Source organism: Ctenopharyngodon idella, chromosome 15 (assembly GCF_019924925.1).
Source record: "Ctenopharyngodon idella isolate HZGC_01 chromosome 15, HZGC01, whole genome shotgun sequence".
Lineage (NCBI taxonomy): Eukaryota > Metazoa > Chordata > Actinopteri > Cypriniformes > Xenocyprididae > Ctenopharyngodon > Ctenopharyngodon idella.
The window spans coordinates 38,211,787-38,235,912 of NC_067234.1; the positions used below are offsets into that span (position 1 = coordinate 38,211,787).

General features: G+C 38.5%; 1 protein-coding gene across 1 annotated transcript in view; it reads right to left on the reverse strand.

Annotated features, from left to right (window-relative positions):
- The window catches only part of LOC127495152 (NACHT, LRR and PYD domains-containing protein 12-like), a 101,266-nt gene that overhangs the window by 57,169 nt on the left and 19,971 nt on the right, over positions 1-24,126 (reverse strand). The window contains exon 5 of the mRNA XM_051861757.1: positions 14,034-14,147. Within this exon, the coding sequence (XP_051717717.1) occupies positions 14,034-14,147 (114 nt within the window). The remainder of the gene's footprint in view (positions 1-14,033; positions 14,148-24,126) is intronic.

The following is a 24,126-nucleotide window of genomic DNA, read 5'->3' on the forward strand; positions in this document are numbered from 1 at the left end:
CAATTCGTCGTCATTACTGACGTACGTCTCCGTTCCCTCCTTCAGGGAATGAGGGTTACATACTAACCGAGACGTTTTTATAGTTTATAGATTAAATTCCAACTCCATTCACTGATGCCTTTGGAAGCTGCATAGGTATCCTTTTGATTAAAATTTGACACTTTTTTAAACACATTAAAAAAGTGTTTTATTCATATCAGATACAGATGTGTATAAAACAATAATGTTTACTCTATTCTTCTCCCAGTTCGCCAGCCACTTAGCTTAATTTCATGTATTTTGGGGAAAATGGTGGAAATTTACGTGATGTAAATCCGACAGATCATCTGAATCGCGGTGCAAACTCATGGCACACAGCTATCAACAAACATTTGTCACACAACACATTCACGTCCACATATTTGACAATCGGAATATATCATACAATTCATTATATAGTTAAGTTATATATTCAATATGTTGAATAAAAAGAAAAAACGAAATAAACGTGATACATATCTGTCTGCGTGGCTGCATGACGCGTCCCCAAGGAATTAAATACATTCTAATAATATTCTAAATAAATAACGGTTTTCTCAAAAAACTCACCCTGGTGGCTAATATATAGAGCCCATAGAATACAGAGATATCCCCAGCCAACACAACCAAATTCAGGAATAGTGATTCAAGGTTTCTCTGAAGAATAAAGTTACGTTTTTCAATTGCGGTTTTGCATCCACACAGAAGACCGCTTGCTTGAATTAGGTCTTTCAAAACATATCCACGACCAACAATCATCTCCAATATTTTGTTTATTCTTATTTGTATAAGGGCCCATTTCGTAAGGGAAACTTCCTTTTAATATCTTCATCCCAACTTTTTTACATTTTTACTTTTGTGTTCCTAACAGGCGCTTCTTTCCATCTATCCTATTCTTTTTTATGCAATTAATATGTCATGCGCTGTATTTTAAAGTGACGAGAGAGCGTGCTCACGTTCACTTCTTACTTTCTATAATTCACAGATTTAAATTGTATTTTACTACAATATTATTAGTTAACATTTATCGTGTATGTAATCCAAAAAATCCAAAGTCGTGATTTGGGGCCCCCTAGCGTCCTGGGCCCATATGCCTGGCATACTCTGCACTCCCCCTAACGGCGCCCCTGAGCGTTTTCTCAGTTTGCGCTGCTTGAGCTTAAATGCTTTTGTTCTTTATATTTTTTGTTTGCACATATTGTATAATGCTTTGAACTGAATGAAAACCTTAAGATATAACGTAAGCTTGTTGTGTATATTGCCTAATCGTTAGCTTGTTTAGAAATGGTTACAAAATCTTGATGAACAAAAATAATAATTTATTCTAAAAATAATTTAATTTGTTAATTCTCATTTAACATCATTTAAATAAACGAATATTTGAATATTCATTTTTTACGAGCCCAAATATTCGAATACAATATTTTGGAAAAATGCCCATCCCTACCATTTAGTAAATCTGGCCCCAAGTGCCTGTATAATATTTTTTTAATCAATTTTCAGGGTATGTTTTGTTTATTCCATGGATTGCTCAGCTAAAGAGGCCAACAAGAGACTATTAACTACTATTATTCCTTTTAATTATTCTAATGTCTCATTAAAAGGTCTAGAAATGTATAAAACTGATGAGAGATCAGGTAAAAACCTTGTATGGTTCATTGCTGGGGGCGATATCAGTGAATCTGATTCATTGGTTCACAGAGATCATCGCCGTCATACCATAGCTTGTTGGATAGTAAGTCACCCACAATAACTAACATGGCGATAAGCCTCTGTGTGAACTGATATTAGGCTAATATTGTAGATCTACCGTTGTGTTGGCTTTAGCTCAATATGATGTTAAGTGGCAGATCAGAGGGCTTGTCACAGTTGAATAACTAAGTAACAGACATCCTCTGTCCCAGATGACACCTTGGAGGACACAAGATAATTTAATAATTATAATATGATTGCGTGGTGAACCTATGAACCTAACTCATATTTAAGCAACTATCGCTTTGTGTTTTTGAAGGATAATGGCATGGTCTTCATGCTACACTAATACTTCCAGGGGCCAGCTCAGCTGCTACCCCAGTGCTTCACATGTTAGTTGCTTGTTTGTTTTTAGGTTTTTATGCACAGTTTTTATATATAGTTATTTATTTTTAACTCAACATGAAGCTTCGCTGTTTTATGGTTTGGTTACCAGTATATCTGACAACATTCCTAATCACGGCCGGCTCAGGAGCGGATAATATGAATGGTGTTCTAGTCTACACCAGGGAGGAACTCTTACTACTTTCATCCCAGTTTCGACCCTGGTCATCTACAGGTGAATTTACCATTTTTATTATTATGTATTTGGTTCTTCTTTATGTAAAGCACTTTGAAATACCATTGTGTATGAAATGTGCTGTACAAATAAAATTGCCTTGCCTTGCCTAATGGATTGATTAGGAATCCCAGGGGAAAATAATGCAAGAGCCCATCTACGAAGAAACGAGGATCGAGAGGTGGGGTATGCCAAAGGCATTAAACCTCCCTTACTGGCAATCACCTTGTCTAATGGACGCTCCTTGAAAACTAAAATGGATGAATTGGCAGTGAAAGTTAAGTATGACAGTGACTTTAGGCAAAGTCACTTGTTATGTTTCACAGAGACTTGGTTAAAGGAAGACTTTCAGGATATTTCATTAAATGGCTATACAATGATTAGAGCCGACAGATGAAGTTAAGTCTTGCAAGTCTGGAGAACTTTGTATTTTTGTGGATAATAGATGGGCAACACACTTTCGGATCCATGAAGTGGATGGTGGAAGTGTGTAATACAGATTATGAGGTCTTATCAGTGTATTTTAGACTCTTTTATTTACCGCAGGAATTTGGACAGATTACTATCATTTTAATATACGTTACGGGACTGGACTATGCGGAAGCCGCAAATAAAATATCAGACAGTTATAATGACGCTTTGGCACACTCTTCTGACCAACAGATTTTGATTCTTGGAGAAATGAACTCCTGTGATTTATCAAGATTTTTGCCTACACTTCATCAGTATTTGAACTGCCCCACTCGATCCACGCGCACCTTGGAGAAATGCTTTGGCAATATAGCAGATGGCTATAAGGCTGTGTGCCGCCCCCTATTGGGGAAGTCCGATCATAATATCATACATGTGCTACCCAAAAATTGAGCCAAGTTAAAACAAGAGAAACCAATGACCAAAGAGGTACAACTGTGGACGGATCAGTGTAAAGAGGAGCTTATAGCCTGTTTTGAGGAAACAGAGTGGCAACTGTTCTTTGATGCATGTGATAATGTACATGAAATCACTGACACTATCACTTATATATGTTTTTGTGAAAATAATTATGAAAACAATTCAAACATATCCAAATAAGTTGTGGCTCACTAAAAATTTTAAAACGTGCCTTGATGAGAAAAAAAAGCTGCTTTTTTAAAAGGTGATAAACTGGTTAGAAAAAAATAAAGTAACTTAGAAGTCAATTTAAGAAAGCTAAATTAGATTATAAGAATCAGGTTGAAAGTAGGTTATAAATGGGTGCAAAACAGGCATGGGAGGGTCTAAATGCTAATAAGGGTAGAGAAATGAGGAAACCAATGTATTCTTTACAGGGTGTATCTTTTGCAGAAATTCCAATTGTCTTTTTTAGTAGGTTTGATGGTGGATCGCGTAATATTGATTGTGATAGAAAATGCACATAACATTACATAACATTCCTACATATGTGCCTAATATTTTTAAAGAGTATGAAATTACGGCTAGTCTCCCTTGTATTAAGACAAATCAAGCACCTGGTCCAGATGGATTAAAGGGTCGAGTGCTAAAGGACTGTGCATTCCAATTGACTGGTGTTTTTACCCAACTGCTGTAGCTCCTGTTAAATAATAAGTTGGTTCCTACTTCATGGAAATGATCACATATTATTCCGGTGCTAAAAAAAATTCTAATACTACTCAGTTAAAGGATTTTAGACCAATAGCTCTTACATTTATTTTATGTAAATGTATGAAAAGAGTGCTAGCTCGGCATATTAGGGCTGATGTTATTAAAGATTTAGACCCCCTGCAGTTTGCTTAGAAGAGAGCTAGGGGCACAAATGATGCCACTTTAACCCTATGTAATTCAGTGTCTGAACATATCTAACATAGATAGATGTTCTTTTACAGAGACTACTTGACTTAGGGGTGAATGTGGGCCTAATCTGGTGGATTAGAGAGTTTCTCGTCAACAAAGAGTTCTTGCAGTGTTTCTCACAGGATATCGTGTTATCTGTGGTAGGTGGCCATTGGTCCCTCTAGGGGGCTGGGGGTTTTGGGTTTCTAGGAACAGTAATTTTTATATTGAACCAACTTCCTTCCAAGTCAATGCGATCTCAGTGATCAATAAAACTGTCAGTCAAACAGATAGGCATTATTGTTCAGTTCAATTGTTTATTAAACGGCTGTTCCAAAACAATTTGGCAACAAAAACGAACAAACAAAAAACATATGATCCACATAATAACAAAATAAGGTGTTGAGAGTGTGTGTATATGTTCATCGGTATGTGTATGTATGTGTTCGCACCTGTGTTTGCATGGGTATGCTCAATTTAGACTTGTGCACATTTGCAGTACAAACTGAGTTTATTTAAAACTCAACTCAGCTCAAACCACAGTAGCAAAAGAATTAAGACTGGCACCAAACAGTACCAATATGGCAAAAAAACAACAAAAAAAACCAAAACATGTCCTCTAAATAGCACTTGGTGCGTGTGTGCAGGCCTGTGACATCATAATGTGACCCACATATATAAAAGGGGTGCCCAAACAACATGTCATCCTCTAATCATCTGCAGGGACTGTCATGTGTGAAGCACTATCTGGCAAAATGAAATGCACAGAGAGGATTGTTAAGTGTGTGGATCCGTGTCCTCGCTATCTGACACTAGATCACACACACGAGCTCTGCGTTACTGTCTGGGGAAGAGCACGCATGGTACGCTCTGGAGGGAGCTGCCTATGCAAACTGTGAGCGTGTTCCTTAAAGAACTCTCCATTCTTGTCTGGGTCTCTTCTTGAGGGGAGAGAGTTCAGCATCGGGGCTTGGTGGTTCGGTCCCACTCGTGCTGAGGCAGAGCGGAGACTCAGAACACGGGGCTCGCAGATGGAGCTCACCAGTCAGTTTGAGAGGGGTGTGAGCACTCACGCTGTTCGGCGGCTCGCGAGAATGAGCTGCTGGGAGAGGATGCATTGTCTTCTGCATCCTCAGGTCCAGCTGCGAGTGCACTTCCAGGCAGGTTGGACCTTGCCCGACGGGACCAGAAGTCTCTGTTCTTCAACCCCAGGCACTTCTTTCATCAGGCCTGTGGCTGGGCCGGCAATGAGTATTATGAAGGTCTTGTATCTATTTAAAATACTAATGTATTTCTTTAGACCACTGTTCCCTGTGTAGGATGTGCTTGGGCATTCTCCTAATTAGGAAGGAAGTTTTATTTTATTTTATCTATTGTAAAATTATAATAAGGGCCCCGATGTTCCCTATAGGTTGGCTAGTATGTTTTTTGGGTCTTCTTAGGTGAGTGTGCTGGTTTTTCGCTTATTGTATGTTCTCTGGTGACACCACACTCCTTTGTTTTCTCTTTATTAGCGAGTAAGCTGGCCTCCTCCCACTTGAGAGTGGTTTTGAGGCCACTGCTCTGTTGCAGGCTGGCCCTCTTCAGGCCGCCTTGATAGCCACCTCAGGGTAGAGTAGTTTGTCTCCTCTCCTATAGGTTTGGAGGGCTGCTTTGCAAAGAGACGAGCACTTTGACTTCTGATAGATTAAGTGTCTAGGGTTGGCCCACGGGGCCACCTGACATTGTTACCTGGTTAACGTCACTCATCCTAAGATTAATTTAGGAGAGCTAAGGCTTTATGGTATTCCTTAGCCACCTTAGCGGTGTCTTTTTGAGTAATTTTGCCTCCTCTCAGCTGAGAGTTGCTCTATAGAGGCCACTGCTCTGAGGAGCACCAGGTAGATCTATGTGGGTTCGGTGGTTCGGTGGATAGTACTCACTTGTAAACAAGGTGTTTTCTGAGTGCTTCGCTTATAGCTCTGTTGTCATCTGCCCTGCACAATTGTGGTTTAGGTCAAGTGGTATTTGACCTTCACTGTGGGCTGGTCATTTAACATGCTCCCTTGTGGCTCAGCATTGTCACGAGATGACGCGTGTGTTCATCTGGAGTAGTAGGCCCAGGTGGGCCTCCTCCAGGGCATGTTGGCGTATGTTTGTACTCCCCTTGCTTTAAGGGTAAAAAGTGCTTTTACTGAGTACAATGCTCGTTGGCGATGTGGTAGGTCCCAGGCGTTGTTTGAATAGTAAACTATCTCTGCACTAGACTCGCTATAGGGTAGTAGGCCCTAACAGGCCTCCTCTCACGGTGAGTTCCCACCATGTTGGGCCCCTAGCAGCCAGCACTTGCGCTGTCAGGTAGCTGGCCTTAACAGGCCTCCCTGTTAGCAGCCCCAGTAAATGTGTTTTCTGGTAGCTATTTCTTATGTCGTCAGACAGTAAGCCTTAGCAGGCTTTTCTGTGGTCAGCCCCATTAGTGTGGATATTGTAGCAAAAAGGCACACTCGGGGTAGCCGGCCTTAAGAAGAAGAAGAAGAAGAAGAAGTAGTTTTATTTATATAGCACCTTTCCATAGCTCAAGGTCGCTTCACATAGTGCTATACAATATATTTGCACATCCACATACACAATACAAACACATAAGGCCAGATTTAGCCACATTATCCAAAATACATATTGAAAAGATATGTTTTTAGCTGAGTCTTGAAGGTAGGCAAAGATGATATATGACGAAGTGTTAGGGGTAGCGAATTCCATAATTTAGGAGCATTAACACTAAATGTCCTACCACCTACAGTGGACAGTCGAAAACGAGGAATGGACAAAAGACCAAGCTCAGATGATCTGAGGGACCGGGCAGGAGAGTAGGAGTAGAGTAGGTCAGACAGATATGGAGGCGCAAGACCATTTAATGCCTTAAATGTTAGAAGTAATATCTTAAAGTGAATACATGATGCCACAGGTAGCCAGTGAAGATCATGCAGTAGAGGAGTAATGTGAGCAGAACGCCTGGTAGAGGTGAGAACTCTTGCTGCTGAGTTTTGAACATACTGTAACCTTGCTATGAGTTTTTTTTAAGGCAGACCAAGAAATAGAGCATTGCAATAATCCAAATGTGATGTGATTAATGCATGAATTAAGATTTCAGCATCAGCTAGAGTGAGAGAAGATCGAAGACGTGCAATATTACGAAGTTGGAAAAAAGAGTTTTTAACGACAGAAGAAATATGGGAGGCAAAAGATAGAGATGAGTCAAATAAGACACCAAGATTACGGAGAGATGAAGAAGGCTTAACATGAACCCCATCAATTTCAAAGGACAGGTCCATCCTTTTGACTGAGGTAGCAGAGCCAATCATCAATATTTCAGTTTTGTTATTATTTAGTTTAAGGAAATTCAAAGACATCCAATGCTTGATATCCCTGATGCATGCAGTAAGTGAGTCAGGCAAGGATGGCCTATCAGAGCTGGTGGTAAGGTAGATTTGAATGTCATCAGCATAGCAATGAAATTGAAGTCCATGCATGCGTATGATGTCACCAAGTGGAGAAATATAAATGATAAACAGAAATGGACCCAGAACTGAACCTTGAGGAACACCATGTGAGACTGGAGCAGTGGCAGATTTATACCCTTGTATGGTGATATAATATTTTCTGTCGCTGATGTAGGAAATGAGCCAGAAAAGAGCTGAACCAGTGATACCGATATCAGACAGGCGAGAGATGAGTATTTCATGGCAGACTGTGTCAAATGCAGAGCTTAGTTCGAGAAGACAATGAGTCTAATAAAGTCTTTCCAAGCGACGTCCCATAGCTTTCATTGTTCGAAGTTCCGGAGTGAACCAGGGTGAAACATGTGCAGATGGAACCAGTCTAACAGGAGCATGTTTCTCAAGTATTTGGGAAATGGAATTATTATAGATGCTGAATATTTCTGATGGACAGTTGGATAGTAAACAATCTGACAAGGTAGAAGACCTTGTTGAATCAGAGAAAGCAGATGGATCCACAGAACAGATTTTACGATAAGTGAGCATTTTATTCAAAGGCGATATAGATGTAGGAAAAATAAAACTGAAGTTTAGGAGTTTGTGATCTGAAAAAGCAAAATCGGTTCCACTAACAAGAATATTATATAAGCCAGATGTACATATAAGATCCAATATATGACCCCTGGAGTGAGTAGCAAAAGTTACATGTTGAGTTAGACTAAAACAATCCAGAACAGACATCAATCCGTTGCATTGTACAGTGTGTTCATGTATATTAAAGTCACCAAGAAAAATTACAGATGAATAACTAGCACAGACAAAAGTAAGTAACTCACTAATCTCAGAGAAAAAGTCTGAATGAAATTTTGGAGGGCGATAGATTAAGATTACAGCCCTAGATGTTATGCCAGTCATTTTCATTGCAAGATATTCAAAAGATACAACGTCATGGAACTCAATCTTAGATATTTTGATACTCTCACGACAAACTACAGCCAACCCTCCACCTCTACGATAGAGACGAGGTTGAGAGAAATAGATGTACCCAGGTGGAGGTTTAAGTTAAAAAAGTCATTGGGCACCTGCCAGGTTTCCGTCAAAAGTAGCATGTCCAGATTTGTGTCAATGATGTCATTTAGCACTAATGTTTTATCAGTTAAAGAGCGAGTGTACAGTAGCATACATCAAATATCTGAAGATGCAATATTGCAGTGTCCAAGGACGGGATCGAAGCGTAATTGTCTCAGATTTCCAAAGATGATTACACAATTTTCCTGTTGTATTTTACTAGAAGCACGGGTGTTGGTACAGATAACCAGAATACTATTTGAAGACGAGCAGTGATAAGTCCGAAGTTTCTTCTGTGAACGGTGTATGTAGCAGGGTCGGCATAAAATTCCAAGTTGTTCACACCATTTATAAGTGTCTGGAGCCAAGCGTGGAGATCCTTTTAAAGTTCTAAGTTGAGCAGGAGAAAATTGCAGAGCCATCTCGGGAGAAGTCACTTTATTAACGTCAGCCAAAAACAGCACAAAAAGACCAAAGAACAAAACCTGCAAATGATTACGCGTCGACATGACTAAAATCCAACGGGACCCTCACAACAACTTATCGGTTTAACTACGTTAGCCAGAACCGTATCGAATCCACAATCCACGGAAGGGAAGGCTACCTGACCATACCGAGGATTGACACCACAAAATGTTAAAGAGAGTGGAGACTCACTGTATCGGATGTCACGAAGGATATGAAAAGGAATGGAGGGGGCTCGCTGCCGATCAGTGACAGGATCTCGAAAAATGGCAGATCAGTCATCCAAATTTTATTGAGTGAAAGTAGTCCAGAATGTAATCCAAATCTGTCGAATCCCAGCAGAAACATATCCAAAAACGTATCAGCCGATAAACAAACAAATAGACAGGTAACCAGCATGAAGCGGCAGCACAAGCGCGCCAGCGTTCTCACACTGGAAGTGACGGGATAGGCCTTAATAGGCCTCCCTGTGAGCGAGTCACCAGCATTTTGGTATGTGAAAGCTTAGCTAGCAATGCTTTGCTTTTGAATGAGTAGGCTTTAAGAGGCCTCTCTGTGAGTGAGCTCCCTTTGTGCGGGTATTCTTAGAAAGGTTTAGCCACTTAAAACTGGCTACCAGGCAGTCGGCCTTAATGGCCGCCCTGGAGGCTAGTCCCCGGCAGTAATGGACTTGCTTCAGATTGTAGGCCTTACCAGGCCTCTCTGAGGTTGAGTCCCCAGCAGTGTGGGTGTCTGGCATTCGGCTGTCGCTTGTTTTTAGTTTGTTGGCCTTAGCAGGCCGCTCTGGAAGACAGCAGGCCTCCCTGTGGGCGAGCCCAAGGTGGTAGGCTTTGGACAGCTAGTTAGCTTGTTTGCTATCAGAATGCTGGCCTTCAGCAGCTAGTTTTCGAGCAGCAGGCCTTGACAGGCCTCGCTGAGAGCCAGCCACTATGAGTAGGTGTATGGCAGCTAGCGATGGCCACAGTCAGCCAGTGAATGTTTGCCTTTGAGATGCGTGCCTATAAGCAGGCCCCTTTTTAATGTGAATTTCCCACAGTATGGTTACTTCTGCCAGTCTAGACTCAATACCAGGTAGTTGGCCGTGGTAGGCCTTCCTGATGCGAGTTCCCAGCAGCTGGGTATCAATCAGCAGGGTCTTGTTATCAGGTGATTGGCCTTCCGGCCTCCCTGAGACCACACGCTTCTGCGTGTTGCTGGCTTGGCTAACCATTCTCACTCTTGTTTTAGTTTTTAGCCTGGTCAACCTGATAGGTCGAGCTGATACTCTCTTCACTCTGACAGTGGGCTTGAGTACTCAGCTTCCTAAGTCTGCTCAGTGGTTGAAGGCTCCCAGTTAGATCAGTTTTTAGACGTTCATGTAACAAACTGCAGTGAATAATAAACAATATAGAGTGTAATTCATGTTTTGTTAAGAAATTTTAGATAAGAAAACGTACTGTATAATGCTGCCAGATGTTTGTGTTTTTTTTAGGTTTGTGTTTTATGACTGACAACGTGTGTTTGCTGGGTGAAAACCTTTGCTAGTGTTCTGGAAGAATGACTTGATTTGAGACATGAATGAAGTGTTTTAGTAGATTTAGTGCATTTTGAATGTGAAATTAATTGCTGTGCCAAGATGAAAGTTGGTTAGGAGAACTGTATGAAGAGTGTGAAAATGTGTGAAAAATGATCTAAGTATTGAGAAATGGTTCTTAGTGATGGTAAGAAAAAAAGAAAAAAAAAAACTAATATTATAATATTTTCATATGACAGTAATAGACACATATTGCAAAACAAATGCACTGAAAAATAAATTAAACTTTCATAGTTTGTTTTGTCCTAATGTTTATACATGAGATTTTATTTTTGACGGTAACTGCAGTCGAGCTTTTATTTTGGTGGAAAACAAGTTTACAAACGCATCTCATTACAAATCTAGTGAAATTAATTAGTAATCAACTACGCAAATGTGAAAATAATGCATAACTGCATTCCAAAATGCACGCTAAACTCAGCACATGTACAGATTATTCATTCACTGTGAACTGAGACACAGAGCTGTGCAGCACAAACAGAAAGCTTTTTTTGCACTTTCTATTTTAGTTTGTTTGACAGCAATGGCACAAAACATGAAATTAAAGAGCTTTATGTTATCAGGGTTTTTCCTGCATAGAAAATTGTGAGGTGGCTGCCTCAATCAAATTTCGTGCCGCCTCCAGCTGTCTCAGGCATCTCAGGCAGTCACATGCTCAGATACTCCTTTTCCACCAACACTGTTCTGTTGCGGGTTCCCTGCCCATTGTCAAAACTGTTCCATTATGATGCACACAGATTGTGGTTATATCCGCAGGTACATGCGATAATCGGGGGGTCAAGTAATAAAAAATAAAATTAAAAGTAATTGTGGGTGGATGAGAGATAATTATTAATGTGTTGACTTTAATAAATACATGGAACTCTCATTTCACGGTAAGATGCAATAAATCTCTGACGAAACAAATTCTCTCATCTCCACCTACAGCTGGTGTGTGGTAAGCGCACTGGCACCGTTGTACTGTGGCTGCCGTCGCATCACCCAAGTGGATGCTACACACTGGTGGTGGATGAGGAGAGACCCCTGATATGATTGTAAAGCGCTTTGGGTGTACAGTAGTACATAAGAAAGCGCTATATAAATGCCTCATTCATTCATTCATTCATTCAAATGTGCGTCACTCTTTTGCTTTCGTTTTTAAATGAACATATTTCTCTTCAGGGAAAACATGTGCCTACAGCACCTCCTAGTGGTCATTATATAAAAAAACTAAGAAAAACCCTTTATGAGATATTGCTTTATTACGGAGCCAAGCACATGAAAAAAATCCAACCAAGGTCAGAAAATACAGAAATTAGTAAAGTGGAATTCGAATTTTAGCTTCCTGGGCGGCTCGCAATTTACCTGGCTGGGCCGCCCAGGTACAGCTATGAATGGGAAACACTGTCTTGTAAATGGTAAAGTATCAAAGACAATTGTTTTAAACACATGAGTACCAAATGGAACAATTTTATCTCCTTTATTATTCTCATTGTACATAAATGAATTTAAAATTCATGATACATATTTTAGTCTACTTAAACACACTGACGACTTGGCACTTGTCTGCCTTTTGTAAAAAATCTTAAAAAATGTGGAACTGAAATAAATAAATAAATAAATAAATATCATAATTATATAAATTCCCTGTAGAAATAGGTGTGCTTGAGATAAATCTGAATAAAACTAAGGAATTTGTGATTAGTAGAGACAAATGTGAATTCTCTGAAAAATTGCAATCCTTGATACTCGATGGATACCAAGTATAAATAGCTAGTAGTTTTAAATCCTTAGGAACATTTATAGAATGTAATTTGAGTTTTGTTAAAATGAGTTTTGTGGATTTTTTTTTTTTTTTTAAAAAAGGCAATGCAGAGATTGCATCTTATTCTGAGGCTAAAACACTTAGTGAGTAAGAATATTATAGAGATGGTCTAGCAAGAATCTTGTGGAGAATATTATGTCTTTTAATATGACTATGTGGAACGGAGTTCTCACTGTTAAAGCAAAGCAGAAATGGTCTAGGGTGGTTAATGTAGCAAGCGCAATTGGAGGTAAGACACAAAGACAACTGAATGAGATATATTTATCAAAGTTAAACAAAAAGCATTGGTTATTAAAGAGGATTCTTCTCGTCCCTTACATTCTAAATTTCAGTTGTTTCCATCAAGGAGATGTTTTAGACAAACCTCAGGCAAGTAAAAATGTGTATCAAAAATTCATTTGTGCCAACTGCCATTAGAATTTTAAATGTTGAGAAGATATAAAGATATAGGGGTGAATATGCGTACATTGTATATGTACACATAGGAATGTCAGTGTTTAAATTGTTTTATATAATTTATGTATATTGTTATGCTGTGTTAGTGTCCTTGTTCGTGGTATATAGTAAAGCCAAAGACAAATTTCCACTTGTGGACAATAAAGGAACTAAACTAAACTAAACTTAACTAAACAGCTTTCCTCTGTGTACACATATCCTTATAAGTATTATTTTGGATGTATTATTTGTGTCCCCTTCAAAAATTGCTCTTGAGAAATTGTATGTTTATAAAAATGCAGATGCTATATATTGAATCAAACAAGATAACATGCTGATTCAGGTGATACCAGGTCTTTCATTTAACATGCAATCACTTGATCGCAAATCAAATGTTCTCCTTCTCGACAAGTTGTAGCTATAAAAGCTAGAGCGAGGGGCTTGTTGTCAATGAGTGCTTGCAGGTGTTCTGGACTGTTTGTTGCCACAAAAGTAGAAAAGTAGTATTTGTTTAATTTTACATAATTTTATGTATTTAATTCGTTCTCTCTGGTGAATAAAGAATTGCACTTTTTTATTTAATGGATATTGTTTTTAAATCTTTGTGCATCCATGAGATGTACATAAGTAGAGTTGTAATTTGTAATATTTATGGGCTTTTTGTGCCTTTATTTGGAGAGGACAGTAGAGAGCAGACAGGAAAACATTGGGCAGAGAGAGGGGGGCAGGATCGGCAAAGGACCTCGAGACAGGAATCGAACTCGGGTTGCTGTAAACGCATTTTGCCATATGTCGGCGCATTAACTACTAGGTTATCGGTGCCGACTCGTAATGGTACTCTTGATGTGAAACATCACTGTTGTGACCAGACACTTTCAACAAATCTGAACCATCAGTTAGAAAAATCTGCTCAATTTTACACCATCTATATTATATAAAGGTGAAAAAAATATATAAGCTTACATTTACTTGATGTCATTGCTAATGCTAGCATTAGACTGACTGACTGTTTGATCAATTTTGCTTCTAATTCAAAAGTGTCATACTATAAGCATAAGATTTATAGAAATAATATACCTGAGATTAGGCCGTTTGTCTCCACTCTTAAACTCTGGTGGCTTCTTCATAGACCCGTCACTCTTCACAGACACACAGCTGGACTCTGGGTTTGAGCTCTTCTGCTGGACTGAACTGTAACAGAGAACAGATACAGTTTAATCCTTATCCAATATGATCAGAGACAGTGTAAACTCCACCCAAGAGTCTTAATATGTTAATACATGTTCATTTTAGTTTTAAAACAAATTAATATAAAAAAGCATACAGACCTATACACTTATATAGCTACAGTATGTTGTGCAGTTATACTGCAAACTTCTGTCTTACTCCATTACATAAAGGTGGACAAAAATCTCCATTACCATCAATCTCCATGACATTAGCTGATATCACTGACTGACTTTTTGATAAATGTTGATTCTGTGAGACTTTACCAGACATGAGGTTCTCTCTCCCCTCGAGACACAGAACACAACACAAGAACGCCTGGCCAGTGAACACAGACCAGGCGCTCGACGAAAGCACACGAGACAAGAGCACACAGTGAGTGAATGAGAGAGAGAGTTCCGTTGAGCAGCAGCAGCAACAAATTGAGCTCCTGATTATTTTACTTTTAATGTTGTTTTAAAATAAGACAAATTTTAAAACAAAAAGACTTCCTACAACTTATATTACCCACAAGAGGAGTTTAAATCAACCAAGAAAAACAGCAGAAGACAACTCACTGAGAGCAACCCAAAGGGCCACACAACTGCCACAGAGAGAAGACCTCTCAAACTGAGACCCTTCCAGATCAAGGTCTGTATAAAGTTATCCACAGACAAAAACCTCAGAGAAACAAAGGAGGATATCAAACATCAAACTGCAATTAATAAGGAACAGCCCCAGAAAGTAAGGAAGGAACTTTTGAAACAATATTTAAGCTACTTCAGGAGGAGTATATATATATATATATATATATATATACTCTTGTTTTACTGTCTATGCACATATTTTGATCAATATTTTAATATTGTGGACATTTTGATCAATATTTGTATATAGTTCACAGAGGAACTCTCAAAAACAAACAAAGAGACTGTTTTTTCAGTTATTTGTTTACAGTCTAAAACCAGCAATGGCCACTGCAGCATGCAAGCCCTTTGTGTACCCTCAGAGGAGCTCTGAACATTCTAAACAGCTCCACAGGCATAAACAGATAAAGGACCATCCTGAAACACTGTTTGCTGACTACTACTACAGTTCAATGACCAACCTGCTCTTCTACACTGAAAACAGCTCCTTATGGCATACTGCTTTCTGCCAACACTTTACCTTCACCACAAAAAAAGAGGCATCTGCAAAGGCAGACAGATCCTGGTTTTGAAGATGCTGAAGGAAATGAGGAATCAAGAATTTTATCTCTGAACTTATACCACAACAACACTGTCATGATCCAAGGCCCAGAGCCTGCCCTCCAAGCATTTACAGCTGACTTTATGCAAATTAAACAGCAGGCACATCTTAATACAAGTCTCATACAAGATCATACAGATATAAATACAACCCCTTCTCCTGTAAAAGACATCCACAAGAAGAAAACAACTGCAACAGCCTTAATTCAATTTCCCATGTCAAAAATGAAAGAGAAATTTTCACTCCTGGAAATGTGGATGTTGTGGAACTAAAAGAATTAATAATGTCCCAGCTAAAAGACAACAGCGACTTGGAGCAGCTTACAAAGGACATAATGAATTTAAAACAAGAGACTGAATACCTGCTGAGAAACAAAGAACAGATGTCAAAGGAACTTAACCAAGCCAGAGAAGAGCTGAAGGAATTAAAATCAACTTTCAGAAGACAAGTAACTGAAATTAAAACATAAATGCAAGAACTGTCCGTGTTGAAATCAGAACTTCGAAAGAAAGATGAACTTATAAATAACAATTTCTTCATGTTTCAACGTCCAAAGGATCTCACAGTAAACACTTGACCTGTCTCCCCACTGACAATCACCAATCACCCGCAGTGGACGATCCTCATTCTTCATCAGATCCACAGACCAACATCCACAGCACTGATCCAGATAACCCCACTGAAACAGAAGCTCTTATTCTCATTGACTCCAATGGAAAATACATAAATGAGAAACTCTTGTTTCCAAAAATGAAAGCACAGAAAATGTAGTGCCCAAATACAAGCAGGGCTCTTCAGATCTTATCTGATAAAAATCTGAAAGAAACTTACAAGCACAACGTAGTCCACACAGGGACAAACGACTTACGAGCAGCGAAGGGCAACGTGGCTCCTATGCTCAGAGAGGTAGCCATCAGAGCCTCAGAACGCTTCCCAGAAGCTAAAATAACCCTGTCCACGTTACTGCCACGGAGTGATGTGCCTTTTCGCGTGATCCATGGAAACAATGTAGAACTTTCCAGAACCTGTGCATTCATTCCAAATGTTCACCTGGCCTACCATAAAGACATTCAACCCCATCATATGTATGACCACATACACCTTAACAAGAAAGGAGTACAACTTTTCACAAGAGTGCTGAAAAGCACAGCATTTGGTAAAACAGAAAACAGCAGAAACACAGCAAGAGCAGCTCCCAACCACAAAGAAACATCCATCCTCCTCCAAGAACCAGACAGGACACGACCCCTGGAGCGCCATCACAGAGCTACGCCGCAGCAGCCCAACAACCACAGAACCCTGTAGCCGCCGAACTCAATCAGATAAGACACCTGCTCAACATCATCTGCTCCAAACTTGTCAAATAATGTACAAGAGTAATACACACAGACACACACTTAAAATGACTCTGTCAATATCAATGTGGAATATTCAAGGCTTAAATTCAACAGCCTTTGGACTAAAGAGTTCAAACACAGATTTCCAGAAGAACATCAAAGAAATAGATATTATAATTTTACAGGAGACATGGAGCAGGGCAGACGCCATCACCCACTGCCCACCCAACTACAGAGAAATCATCCTACCATCACAAAAACTCAACACAGTTCGACAAGGAAGAGACTCAAAAGGACAAATAATCTGGTACAAATCGAAATTCCACAACCACATCAACACAGTAATGCAAGGCAAATACTACACCTGGCTTAAAATCCACAAGGAACTGCTCCCATCCAGTAAAGATATATTCCTATGTGCCATATACATCCTGCCATCAGAGTCCCCCTACTACAGCGAAGACATGTTCTCCACATTAGAGGAAGAGACAAGCCACTTCCAGGCCCAGGGAAACGTGCTCATCTGCGGGGACCTGAACGCAAGAACAGGACTACAGCCGGACTTCACCGACGCACAAGGGAGCAAATATATCAACAACAAACTGACTGTTATTAATAACACATTTTCCCATATCCACAGAAATAATCATGATCATATAGTAAATAAGAATGGAAAAGTCCTCCTGCTGCTCTGTCGAAGCCTGAATATCATCAATGGTAAGTTACGAGGAGACACTTTAGGGAGATTCACATTTTGCTCACCTCTTGGGAATAGCACAGTTGATTATATGATAACAGACATAGATCCTTCATCTCTCAGATCATTCACTGCTAGAGAACTAACCCCTCTGTCTGATCACAGTCAAATCACTGTGTATCTCAAAAAGACAAAAAATATCATTAACACAAAGCCCAGTAAGCTGTACAACATCAGAAAACCATACAGATGGGCTGAAAAAAGCACTGAAGAATTTCAGAAAGCACTTAGCAGCCAAAAAATACAAGCGCTGATAGATAACTTTCTAAATAACCTATACTCACACTAATGAAGGTGTCAATCTTGCTGTCAGGGACATAAATTACATATTTAAAAAATCAGCAAAACAATCCAAATTGAAAACAAAAAATGGAAAAAATCAAATACCCAAAAATAACAAAAATTGGTTTGATCAGGACTGCCAAACTATTCGCAAAAAACTGAGAACATTGTCAAATCTGAAACACAAAGATCCAAATAATGTAGAGATCCGCATTCTTTACAGTGAAACACTAAAACAATACAAACATACGCTCAGAACCAAAAAAGCACAATACACCCAAAAACAACTGACAATAATCAAGAAGTCAATGAACACAAACCAATTTTGGGAAAATTGGAACAATCTGAAAAAAACTGATCATGAAGAATTGGCAATCCAAAAAGGAGAAATATGGGAAAGTCATTTCCAAACATTGTTTAATACAGTACAAACAAACACAAACTGTCAGCAAATTCAAACAATCAACCAATTGGAAAAACTAGAATTAACAATCAAAGATAACCAAAATCCATTAGATTTCCCAATAACCGATAAAGAACTTAAAGAAAAAATTAAAAAAACTCCATCACAAAAAAGCATCTGGACCTGATGGGATATTAAATGAAATGATAAAACACACAAGCAGTAAATTCCAGTTGGCCATTCTAAAACTATTCAATGTGGCTCTGAGTGTAGGTTACTTCCCTGACATCTGGAATCAAGGCTTGATAACACCAATCTTTAAAAACTGAGATAAATTTGATCCTAACAACTACAGAGGCATCTGTGTAAGCAGCAACCTGGGAAAGTTATTGTGTAGCATAATAAATGCTTGACTATTAGACTTCATCATCACACACAATGTACTGAGCAGAAGTCAAATCGGATTTTTACCAAATTACCGTAAATCTGATCACATCTATACATTACATACTCTAATTGAAAAACATGTTAACCAAGATAAAGGTAAAATATATGCATGCTTTATCGACTTCAAAAAAGCTTTTGACTCAATTTGGCACCAAGGACTATTTTACAAAATTATTGAAAGTGGCATAGGAGGTAAAACCTATGACCTTATCAAATCAATGTACACTCAAAGTAAATGTGGTGTAAAAATCAGCACTAAACGTACAGGGTATCTTTCCGAAGAGTGTGGAGTGAGACAGGGCTGCTGCTTAAGCCCAACATTATTTAACATTTACATCAATGAACTGGTGAGCAGTCATCTCACAGATCAGATGTCTGCTGTATGCAGATGATCTGGTTCTGCTGTCTCCCACTCAACATGGTTTACAGCAGAACCTGGACCTGCTAGAGCAATACTGCCAGACCTGGGCTCTGACGGTCAACCTGAGTAAAACCAAAATTATGGTATTTCAGAAAAGATCCAGATCCCAGGGAACACAACACACATTTACATTAGGCACTAACCAGATACACACATCACACTACAACTACCTGGGTTTAAAAGTCACATCCACAGGAAACTTTAATAATGCTGTGACAGAGCTGAGAGACAAAGCACGCAGGGCCTTCTACACCATAAAACGGCAATGTCCTATAGAAATCCCAATTAGAATTTGGCTGAAAATCTTAGAATCAGTAATTGAGCCCATTGCACATTGGCAGTGAGGTGTGGGGTCCACTGACAAATCCAAATCCAAATCTCACCAAATGGGAAAAACATCCAATTGAGACCCTGCATACAACAAATAACGCATGCAGAGCAGAATTAGGCAAATACCCTCTATTCATAAAGATACAAAAAAGGGCAATTCAATTCTGGAAGCATCTGAAACTAAGTGACCCCCAATCATATCATTATAAAGCCCTGCAATACCAAGAAATGAGCAAAGAAAGCAACCCCTTCCCTCAGCTGATCCAGAGCTCAGTCCTGATGTTTCACGAACATCTACTGATGCTCTGAATCACAACATCGGAATCAATCAGATTACTGCACAAATCAAACAGAATTACATCACTCATTGGCAAACCCAAACACAACAACAGAGTAAAATGCAATGCTGTTCGGCCCTAAAGAGGGAGTACAGTATGGCAGAGTACCTGTACACAGTGTCAGATAAGAAACTCAGAAGCACGTTGACCAGATACAGACTCGGCGGACACAAGCTGATGATAGAGACGGGAAGACACAGAAAAACATGGCTGCCCCCGGAGCAGAGATTGTGTTCACACTGTGATCTGAATCAGATGGAAACAGAACTGCACTCCAAATACACGGACATACGGACAGTGTTCTATGATAAAATACAGCAGATCCATCCGACATTTAAAACTCTTTCAAACCAGGAGAAACTGCCATATCTGTTAGGAGAACGCAAGAACTGCTGTGTGTGTAGATTATATTAAACCGTATTACTCTGTTATATTACTTAGATGTACATTTTGCTTCTGTAAATATGTCTAATCCCTCATCTTTTTTTTCTCTCTTTTCTAGTTTATATACTTGCATACATTAGTAATTGATTTTGCACTACATGCTTAATACTTTTATATATTATTATTACTATTATTCTTTTTTTCTGTTAATATATATATATATATATATGCACTATTTGTAAGCAGCCCAGCTGCAACTGCATTGGCAATACAAATGTATAGTTTTTGTCATGCCAATAAAGCACCTGTGTGCTCACAACAAGACAAAAAACATGGAGCATGAATGTCCAAAGCCCAACACTGAACCGAAACCAAACTAGACAGAAGTGTAGGAATCCGAAGACCACAATGCATTACATAGACAATAGAATGTACTGCTCGAGCAAACTCGAAACCACTAAACCAGACAAAGACAAGACGATAGGAGTGTCAGAGCTCTACTTCCAAACTAAAGGGCCTTTCACACGGAGCATGATTAAACAATGCAATGACACAATTAAATTGAAACAATAGATCCCAATGGAGCTATTCACACCGGCCAATCAATGGTTGCACGACAAAGGCAGATCGCCCCGCGATGAAACGAGTCATCCAATTAGATTTGAGCTTTAGATCCCGTGCCGAGAGCTGCCTCTGTTGCACAGAAGAGCAAGATTGGTGCCGCTGCTTTGAAAACCACTGTAAAGGAGAAAAATATTTCAGAAGTGAAAAGAGAATGGATGTTGACTTGTTATCATTGGTGTCTGAGAACAGAGACACACACACACATTTAATCGTGTCCTCCATTTATTTGAGTTCACACGGCTTCACTTATCAGCATTCATTAGCGATTTTAGGTGAAAAGTGTGCACATTTGGACAGATACTGATCTATTTTCACATGTTTAACTTCATATTTCTTTATACAGCATATCATTTCTATTCATTTTCCACTAAATTATCAGACAAGCATATTTTCTTCCAAGTGCACTTGTATTATGAGTCAGAGAGAGTTCATTCGCTCTAGATCTATCAATCATATTACGTGATTATAACTCCTGCCCTTCTGGATGAGGATGTCCTGTGCACTTCCTCGTTCTGAGTTCTGTACATAAACAAGAGAAAAGTTTCTACAGATGAAACATGAAGCCCATGATTTTGACGATATACTGTATGTTCTGTATAGGGCTCAGGGTATTTTTATAACAGTATAGAATCTGTACATGAGAAATGCTAAGCAGGTGTAGCACTCAGTTCATTATAAAACAATAATAATGCATGTCTGTCCATTATATCATGAAAATCCACTTTAGATTGCAATCAGAAGTTAAAAGCACTCAATGATGGTTTAAAGCGGATTTTGAGCAAAAACAGTAATAATCTCATAAATTGTAATGTGTAGTTTGATGCTAATTGTATTTCTAATGCACCTGATGTGATTTTATTTATGATGTACAGTATATGGTCAAAAGAATTCTTGTAAGGTCTCGTAAGCAATACACAACCCCAAATGCCAGGCCTCATTCTGCACATGCAACAACAGAGTGGTTTCGTAGACACTACACCATAAAGTGAATGTGCTTGACTGACTTGCCTGCAGTCCAGATCTGTCTCGTATTAAAATTGTGTGGTCCGTCATAAAAAGGAGAATCAGACAATGACGACCACAGACTGTTGTGCAGATGTCTTGTATCAAGATTGGGCAAAAATTCAACTAGCAAAAAATGCAAAAATGATTATCCTCAATTCCCAAATGATTAAAATTTGTAATTAAAGGGAAAGGTGATGTGACACAGTGGTAAACATGCCTCTGCCTTAACTTTGCTGGAGTGTGTTGCAGCCATCAAAATCAAAATTTGTTCATATTTATAAAATACAATTATGATGGTCAGTGAAAACATTAGAAGACCTTTTCTCTGTACTTTTGTCAGTTTAATAAAGGTTCAAGAGAATTAACAAATTACAGATTCTTGATTTTATTGCATTTTTTACGAAATGTCCCAACTTTTCAGAAAAGATGTCATCTTGATGGCAGTGTAAGTCTCTGTACAATCCCAAGATATGTCTCCACATCAATGATGCCTTCACACATATGCAAGTTTGCACCTGTTTGCACTGATGCATCCCCCATACCATGACAGATGTCTGCTTTTGCACCTGTCGCTGATGATAGTCTGAATGGTCACTTTAATCTTTGAGACTGAGAACTTGGTAATTTTGTTTTCCAAAAACAAGCTGAAATGTGGACTCATCTGACCACAGCACAAATTTCCACTGTCTTTTAGACCATCTGAGATGAGCTCGGGCCCAGAGAACTCCACAGCATCTCTACATAGAACAGATTTATAGCTTTCTTCTTGCACAACAGAGATTTAAGTTGCATTAAGATGGGTTCACAGAACGTTGTTTGGAGAATTTTCTGGATTATTCATTAAATAAAATGAATAATTGTGTGTCTGATTGGTCCAGATGCTACATTATGTATTCTAGATGTTGAAAGACCTAAATGCTCTGCAATCTTTCATTTAGAAATGTGATTTTTGAATTGTTTGACAATTCTCTCATGACATTTGGCACAAAGTGGTGAGCCATGACCCATCTATGCTTGCAAATAATGAGTTGCTCCTTTTATACCCAGGTAAAAAAACGTAGTATTAAATGTATTAAAAATATACTACAAGTAGTATGTTAATAATACATTTGTATTCCCAACCTGCTTATTTGAAGTGCATTAAAAATATACTGAATTGCATTTTAATACATTTCTAAAAATATATATATATATATATACTAGAAGTACTTTGGTAATAAATATATGCTTAATTACACTTTTAAGAAATATGCTGAACACAAGCATACTTTTAATATATTTCTAAACAGTATACTAGAAGTACTCTGGTAATAAATATATACTTAACTACACTTTTAAGAAATATGCTAAACACAAGTATACTTTTAGTGAAGTTAGTATTTACAGAAAACATACTCATGTTACTCTTACTCAAAGTATATGTTATGTGTACTTTAAGAACAGCTTTTAAGGATTCAGCTTTTAGTGGGTTTAAATGTACTTTATAACCATGTGTAGGCCTACTGCAAAATATTTTAAATATTTATATATTTAGAATTTAATATTTTCAAAAGAAAGTTATTTTGAAAAACATTTTTAACATTTACAATGTACCAACTTAATGTATTATAAACATTTGTCAACTATTATTAAGCATTGCTATAAGCATACTTAAAATGAATATGTTATTCAGTTGTACTTGTTTGTACTTGTAAAAGGTTATGCTAGTTAAAAGGCTGTTGTCCATTACATGATACGTTCATTTTAATAGACTACTACTGAAATTCCCACAAAGATTTCAACATCATATTATTTGAAATGCATCATAAATCAATTTTCCAAATATGATTAAAAATCCCTATATATTTACTTTAAATATATAGGGATTTAAACAAAATGTAACACACGTGACGAAACCTGATTGGTTCCAAGGCCATTGAATGGCTCTGATTGGTTCTTATGATGATGAGCTCGCAGTCTCAGGCAGCCTCGCACCAGATACGCTGTGTGTGCCTTGAAAGTTAAAATAAGTCTAAACTGGACTTGGAAGAGACCACGCTATTCATATCGATTACCTTTTTTTTTTTTTTGCGATGAACGTTTAGAAACATGAACAGTCTTTTGGTGAACCGTCTTTCATCGGAGGGAGATCCATCTCTGAGATTTCATTAAAATATCTCAGTTTTCTTTCATGTGGCTTTTGGAACCCCGTTATTTTGTGACTCCAGGTAAGATTTGTGTTTAATTAACATTACTTGACTGTGCCAGTCATATTTTTGATACAAAGTGTAACGCAGGCCGCAGAACTGTTTAGTTTTTTTCCTAGGTGGATAGGGCTGCTATGCATTTACTGCTAATAGATAACACGTGGAATACGAACGTTAACCGCTGTAACATGATATTGACACT